General features: G+C 29.0%; 2 protein-coding genes across 2 annotated transcripts; both read left to right on the forward strand.

The window, feature by feature from the left end:
• The first annotated feature begins 333 nt into the window (after positions 1-333).
• LOC113372095 (circumsporozoite protein-like) lies at positions 334-771 on the forward strand. The gene has a single exon (XM_026612428.1). The coding sequence runs from the start codon at positions 334-336 to the stop codon at positions 769-771; it is 438 nt and encodes a 145-aa protein (XP_026468213.1).
• A 6,633-nt stretch (positions 772-7,404) lies between these two features.
• LOC113372097 (circumsporozoite protein-like) lies at positions 7,405-8,308 on the forward strand. Its single transcript, XM_026612429.1, has 3 exons — positions 7,405-7,537; positions 7,639-7,844; positions 8,069-8,308. The coding sequence occupies exons 1-3, from the start codon at positions 7,405-7,407 to the stop codon at positions 8,306-8,308; spliced, it is 579 nt and encodes a 192-aa protein (XP_026468214.1).
• Positions 8,309-8,626: the final 318 nt, after the last annotated feature.

Genomic DNA, 8,626 nt, shown 5'->3' on the forward strand with positions numbered 1-8,626 from the left:
GCAGATGAAAACGCAGTTGCAAACAGAATGCAAAGGCAAATTTTAATTTAAATGCAAACGCAAAATTAATTGCAAACGCTGAAGCAAATGTAAAAGCAAGCGCCAATGTAAATACAAATGTAATGCAAACGCGATTGTCAAAGCAAATGCAAATGTAAATGCAACATAATGCAAAAATAAATGCAAATGCAAATCGAATATGATAGCAAATTCAAATACCGATGTAAATGCAATGCAAATGCAAATCAAATATGATAGCAATTACAAATACCAATGTAAACGCAATCGCAAAAGCATATGCAAATGTAAATGTAAATGCAAAAATAAGTGCAAATGCATATCAAATGTTTTTCCAATTGTGAATACCAACGTAGATGCAAATTCAAACGCCTATGCCACAGCTGGCGTATTACAAACGCAAATGTAAATACGCTCGCCAACGCTGATGCAAATGTGAATGCAAACGCAAATGCAAATGTAAATACAGAAATATATGCAAACGTAAATGTAAATAAAAACGCAAATGTTAAACACAAATCTAAATGCAAACGTAAACGCAATGCAAACGTCAATGTGTTTGAAAGTAAAAACGCTAATGCAAATGAAAATGTAAACGCGAGGAAATACGCAGAAGTGAATGAAAACGCTTATGCAAATGTAAATGCAAACGCATATGCAAATGCAAATGCTGATATAAGTGCAACTGCAAATGTAAATAGTACCGCAAATGCGAATATAAACGCCAAAGATGTGGGTGAAATGCAAATGTAAACGCTAACACAAATGCAAAACGCAAATCTAACTGCAAATTCAAACGCAAGTACAAATCACAAGCAAATGTGACTGCAAATGCAAAATAAACGCAAATGCAAATTCAAACGCAAGTGCAAATGCTAATGTGCATGCGAATACAAATCAAAATGCAAATGTTAATGTAAATGTGAATACGAGCGCAAATACAAATGCGAATGCAAAAGCAAAGGTTTGTTAAAAATTCACGTTAACCGTTTTACCGTTCAAGTTTTACAGTCAAACAATTACGTACTTACAAAATTTTCATCTTATCGTTATCTTTATCTTTATCTTATTTTATCTAAGTCTTACCGTTAAACAATTACGTACTTAAAAAATTTTCATCTTATTTTTGTCTTTATCTTATTTTATCTAAGTTTTACCGTTAAAAAATTACGTACTTACAAAATTTTCATCTTATTGTTATCCTTATCTTTATCTTATTTTAACGTAAGTATTGTTAAACAATTAAGTACTTACAAAATACTCATCTTATTGTTATCTTTATCTTTATCTCATTTTATCTAAATTTTACTGTTAAACAATTACGTACTTACAAAATTTTCATCTTGTTGTTATCTTTATCTTTATCTTATTTTACCTAAGTTTTACCGTTAAACAATTACGTGCTTACAAAATTTTCATCTTATTGTTATCTTTATCTTCATCTTATTTTATCTAAGTGTTACCGTTAAACAATTACGTACTTACAAAATTTTCATCTTATTGTTATCTTTATCTTTATCTTATTTGATCTAAGTTTTACCGTTAAACAATGAGGTACTTACAAAATTTTCATCTTATTGTTATCTTATTTTTATCTTATTTTATTGAAGTTTACCGTTAAACAATTACGTACTTACAAATTTTCATCTTATTGTTATCTTTATATTTATCTTATTTTATCTAAATGCTGATGCAATGCAGGTAAAAACGCAGTTGCAAACAGAATGCAAAGCAAATGCTAATTTAAATGCAAACGCAAACGCAAAGAAAATGTATTTTAAACGCGATCGCAAATGCAAATGTAAATGTAAGAGCGAATGCAAAATTAATTGCAAACGCAAATGCAAATATGGATGTAAACGCAAATGCAAATGTAAGTGCAAAAGCAAACGCATTCGTTAGCTGTCGCCAAAGTCATCAGTAACTTACTGCAAATGCATATGTGATTGCAATTGCTGACGCTAATATAAATGCAATCGCAAATGCGAGCACATTTAAATGTAAATGTAAACATGTATGTAAATGCAAATGCAAACGCCTATGCAACAGCTAACATGCCGGCAAACGCGAGTGCAAGCGTGAATGCAAATGTAAATACAGAAGCGTATGCGAATGTAAACGTGAATGAAACTGCAAATGTTGAACACAATTGTAAATGCAAACACAAATGCAAACGTAAGGGAAAATGCATTCTAAATATAAATGCAATCGCAAATGCATATGTACATCGCAAAAGCAAATGCAAATGCGAGAGCATATGCAACAGCCGGTGTAATTACGACATAGATGTAAATGTACGGGCAAACGCGTATGCAAATGTATATAAAAACAAAAATGCAATCCAAATGTCAATGTAAATGCGAACGTGCAAACTGTAAATGCAAATACAAATACAGATGAAAACGCAGTTGCAAACAGAATGCAAAGGCAAATGTTAATTTAAATGCAAACGCAAAATTAATTGCAAACGCTGAAGCAAATGTAAAAGCAAGCGCCAATGTAAATACAAATGTAAATGCAAACGCGATTGTCAAAGCAAATGCAAATGTAAATGCAAACATGATGCAAAAATAAATGCAAATGCAAATCAAATATGATAGCAAATTCAAATACCAATGTAAATGCAATGCAAATGCAAATCAAACATGATAGCAATTACAAATACCAATGTAAACGCAATCGCAAAAGCATATGCAAATGTAAATGTAAATGCAAAAATAAGTGCAAATGCATATCAAATGTTTTACCAATTGTGAATACCAACGTAGATGCAAATTCAAACGCCTATGCCACAGCTGACGTATTACAAACGCGAATGTAAATACGCTCGCCAATGCTGATGCAAATGTGAATGCAAACGCAAATGCAAATGTAAATACAGAAATGTATGCAAATGTAAATGTAAATAAAAACGCAAATGTTAAATACAAATCTAAATGCAAACGTAAACGCAATGCAAACGTCAATGTGTTTGAAAGTAAAAACGCTAATGCAAATGAAAATGTAAACGCGAGGAAATACGCAGAAGTGAATGAAAACGCTTATGCAAATGTAAATGCAAACGCATATGCAAATGCAAATGCTGATATAAGTGCAACTGCAAATGTAAATAGAAACGCAAATGCGAATATAAATGCCAAAGATGTGGGTGAAATGCAAATGTAAACGCTAACACAAATGCAAAACGCAAATCTAACTGCAAATTCTAACGCAAGTGCAAATCACAAGCAAATGTGGCTGCAAATGCAAAATAAACGCAAAAGTCAAGACGCAAATGCAAATTCAAACGCAAGTGCAAATGCTAATGTGCATGCGAATACAAATCAAAATGCAAATTTTAATGTAAATGTGAATACGAACGCAAATACAAATGCGAATGCAAAAGCAAAGGTTCGTTAGAAATTCACATTAACCGTTTTACCGTTCAAGTTTTACCGTCAAACAATTACGTACTCACAAAATTTTCATCTTATCGTTATCTTTATCTTTATCTTATTTTATCTAAGTCTTACCGTTAAACAATTACGTGCTTGCAAAATTTTCATCTTATTGTTATCTTTATCTTTATCTTATTGTTATCTTTATCTTTATCTTATTTTATCTGAGTTTTACCGTTAAACAATCACGTACTTACAAAATTTTCATCTTATCGTTATCTTTATCTTTATCTTATTGTTATCTTTATCTTTATCTTATTTTATCTGAGTTTTACCGTTAAACAATTACGTACTTACAACATTTTACAAATTGTTATCTTTATCTTATTTTATCTGAGTTTTACCGTTAAACAATTACGTACTTACAAAATTTTACAAATTGTTGTCTTTATCTTATTTTATCTAAGTTTTACCGTTAAAAAATAACGTACTTACAAAATTTTCATCTTATTGTTATCCTTATCTTTATCTTATTTTATCTAAGTTTTACCGTTAAACAATTACGTACTTACAAAGTACTCATCTTATTGTTATCTTTATATTTATCTCATTTTATCTAAATTTTACTGTTAAACAATCACGTACTTACAAAATTTTCATCTTGTTGTTATCTTTATCTTTATCTTATTTTATCTAAGTTTTACCGTTAAACAATTACGTGCTTACAAAATTTTCATCTTATTGTTATCTTTATCTTTATCTTATTTTATCTGTGTTACCGTTAAACAATTACGTACTTACAAAATTTTCATCTTATTGTTATCTTTATCTTTATCTAATTTGATCTAAGTTTTACCGTTAAACAATTAGGTACTTACAAAATTTTCATCTTATTGTTATCTTTATTTTTATCTTATTTTATTAAAGTTTTACCGTTAAACAATTACGTACTTACAAAATTTTCATCTTATTGTTATCTTTATATTTATCTTATTTTATCTAAGTTTTACCGCTAAACAATTACGTACTTACAAAATTTTCATCTTATAGTTATCTTTATCTTTATCTTATTTTATCTAAGTTTCACCGTTAAACAATTACATACTCAGACAATTTTTATCTTATAGTTATCTTCTTTTATTTATCTTTATCTTTTATTTATCTTTATCTTATTTTATTTAAGTTTTACCGTTTTTTACGTACTTACAATATTTCCATATTATTGTTATCTTTATCTTTATCTTATTTTGTCTAGGTTTTACCGTTAAACAATTACGTACTTACAAAAATTTCATCTTATTGTTATCTTCATCTTTATCTTATTTTATCTAAGTGTTACCATTAAACAATTACGTACTTACAAAATTTTCGCGGATGCGAATGTGAATGAAAAAACAATATTAATTTCGAAGGCCGATACTTATTTCTAAAATAAGTAAAGACACTTACGATTGTAGCGGCGGCAGCTTTATCATTCCATTGTTCCACGCGGATGCCGCGGCGTCGGCAAATCATATCGTCGCGATATAAACTTACAAACTAATTTTTGCTTCTTCAATCTTTTGAAATCAATTAGGTATTAGGTTTATATATTAAGTGGTTCAATTAATCAATTTTTATTTGTATTCCTTTAGATTTAGGCCATTTTTGAATGTTTGTTCGTAAATGTTTTAGTTATATATATTCCTCATTGAGTTCATTTTATGTTTAATTTAATTGTTATGATAATAAACTTTAATTTTTTTGTAATTTTTATTATATTTAACACGTATTTAATATTTGTTTTTTAAGGTTACAGCCATGCAAATAAATGCTTTTCTTTGTTTATACTTTATTGAAAATTTATAGACCAATAATTGTTGCTCAATCAATTTAAAGTAAAATGAAATTGCACAATGTAGGTAATTATATTTATAAAATGTTATATTTCACGCATTATCGCATTTATTTACTTGTATTTTTCACATTTGTTGCAGCAGAAATATATTTATTACTATTTTTATTATTATGACAAAACAATACACCCATATAACATTCTATTATTTTTTGTCACAAAATAATACTTATAATTATATACTTATAATTATAACTAGCCGACCTTATAATTATTACTTTTGTCACAAAATAATACAATTTTTTAATTAATGAGTATTTTTCTTTATGATATAATTTAGCAGTTATTAAATTCATAAATGAATACTTTTGTCACAAAACAATACTTTTTTTAATTAATGGGTATTTTTCTTTGTTGTATAAATTAGCCGATACCATATTCATAAATGAATACTTTTGTTCAAAACAATACTATTTTTTAATTAATGAGTATTTTTCTTTTTGATATAAATTAGCCGATACTGTATTCATAAATGAATACTTTCGTAACAAAACAATACTATTTTTTAATTAATGAGTATTTTTCTTTATGATATAATTTAGCCGATACTGTATTTATAAACGAATACTTTCGTCACAAAACAATACTATTTTTTAATTAATGAGTATTTTTTTTATGATATAAATTAGCCGATACTAAATCCATAAATGAATAATTTTCTCACAAAACAATACTATTTTTCAATTAATGTGTATTTTTATATATTTGATATAAATTAGCCGATAATGAATTCATAAATGAATACTTTCGTCACAAAACAACTCTATTTTTTAATTAATGTGTATTTTGTTTTATGATATAAATCAGCCGATACTAAATTCATAAATGAATACTTTTGTCTCAAAACAATACTATTTTCTAATTAATGAGTATTTTTCTCTATGATATAAATTAGCCAATACTGAATTCATAAATGAATACTTTTGTCACAAAACAATTCTATTTTTTAATTAATGAGTATTTTTCTTTATGATATAAATTAGCCTCTACTGAATTTATAAATGAATACTTTTATAACAAAATAATACTATTTTTTAATTAATGAGTATTTTTCTTTATGATATAAATTAGCCGATATTAAATTCATAAATGAATACTTTTGTCTCAAAACAATACTATTTTTTAATTAATGAGTATTTTTCTTTATGATATAAATTAGCCGATACTGTTTAGCCTGCTGAATGAATACTTTTGCCACAAAACAATACTATTTTTTGATAAATGAGTATTTTTTTATGATATAAATTAGCCGATACTAAATTCATAAACGAATACTTTTCTCACAAAACAATACTATTTTTTAATTTATGAGTATTTTTCTCTTTGATATAAATTAGCCGATACTGAATTCATAAATGAATACTTTTGTCACTAAACAATACTATTTTTTAATTCATCGGTATTTTTCTTTATGATATAAATTAGCCGATACTGAATTCATAAATGAATATTTTTGTCACTAAACAATACTATTTTTTAATTAATGAGTATTTTTCTTTACGTTATAAATTAGCCGATGCTGAATTCATAAATGAATACTTTTGTCATAAAACAATACTGATTTCTAATTATTGAGTATTTTTTGTTTTGATATAAATAGAATTTGAAATTAGTATCAAAGAATTATTGTTATAAACATCTCAAAATATTGAAAATAATGCTGATTTAACAGCATCAAATACGGGCGATAGGATTTATCATAATATTGTAATTCGATCTCTGTAGAGTTTTAGATCTCTCTTGCACTTGTTTGGTTTTAGTGAAAAGTACTCAATATTCGATACTGAGTAGTATCGATACTTTTGCCAAGATACTTTTTTGGAATCGATACTTTGCCTCGATTCTTTTTTCAGTACTCGGTATCGATACTTTGCTTTGGTACTTCCAACACTAAATGCAGATGCAAATACAGATGCAATTGCAAATGCAAGCAAATGTGCCTGCAGAACGCGGATGCAAATGCCGATAAAAAAGCAAATGTTAATGTAAAAGGGAACGCAAAAGCGGATGGGAGTGCAAACGCAAATGCAAACGCCTATGCAACAGCTAACGCAATTACAAACGCAAACGCAGATGCAAATGTAGATACAGAAGTGTATGCAAATATAAATGTAAATGAAATCGCAAAATTCAAACACAAATGTAAATGCAAATGTAAGTGCAAACGCATTTCCAAATATTAATGCAAACGCAACTGCAAATGTAAATGCAAATGCAAATGCAAATGTAGAAGCAAAAGTGGCTGAAAGTGAATGAAAATGAAAATGAAAAAGCGAATGCGAACGCAAACCCGAAGGCAAATGTAATAAATGTATTTCAAATGCAAATGCAAATGCTTTATGAATTTAGCAGATGTAGCAAAAGCAAAAGTAATTGCTAACGCAAATGCAAACATAAAAGCAGACGCTATTGCGAATATGAGTGCACTTGCAAGTGCGAAAGCAATGGCATTTCCAACAACTAAAGTAACTACAAAGGCAAATATAAATGCAAACGTGGATGCAGATGTAAATGCAAGCTGCAAGGCAAATGCGGCTGTAAATGCAAACACAAAGGCAAATGCAAATGCAAACAAATTTCTAAATATAAATGCAAACGCAAATGCACATGTAAACTCAGTTAATTTAAATGCGAACGCAAACGCGTATGTAGATGTAATTGCAAATGTATTTTAAATGCGATCGCAAAAGCAAATGTAAATGCAAGGGCGAAAGCAAAATAAATTTCAAATCGCAATTGCAAATATGAATGCACACGCAAATGCAAATACAAATGCAAGCTTTGGCAAATGCCTGCATTTCTAAATATAAATGCAAACGCAAATGCGTATGTAAATGCGAACGCAAAAGAAACTACGAATGTAAATATGATTGCAATAGCAATTGCAAATGAAGACACAATTTCAAATGCAAGCGCATACGCGACAGCTGGCGTAGTAACGAACACAGATGTAAATGTGCCTGCGACCGCGGATGCAAATGTAGATAAAAACACAAATGCAGTGCAAATGTTAATGTAAATGCGATCGCAAACACAGATTCAAATGCAAATGTAAATGCAAACGTGGATGCGGATGCAAGCACAGATGTGAATGTGCCTGCAGAACGCGGATGCAAATGCCGATAAAAAAGCAAATGTTAATGTAAAAGGGAACGCAAAAGCGGATGGGAGTGCAAACGCAAATGCAAACGCCTATGCAACAGCTAACGCAATTACAAACGCAAACGCAGATGCAAATGTAGATTGTAATGCAAATGCAGGCGCATACGCGACAGCTGGCGTAGTAACGAACACAGATGTAAATGTGCCTGCGACCGCGGATGCAAATGTAGATAAA

Source organism: Ctenocephalides felis, unplaced genomic scaffold, assembly GCF_003426905.1.
Source record: "Ctenocephalides felis isolate EL2017-DRISC unplaced genomic scaffold, ASM342690v1 CF-g0.4_SCAFFOLD_01575, whole genome shotgun sequence".
NCBI classification, from domain to species: Eukaryota; Metazoa; Arthropoda; class Insecta; order Siphonaptera; family Pulicidae; genus Ctenocephalides; species Ctenocephalides felis.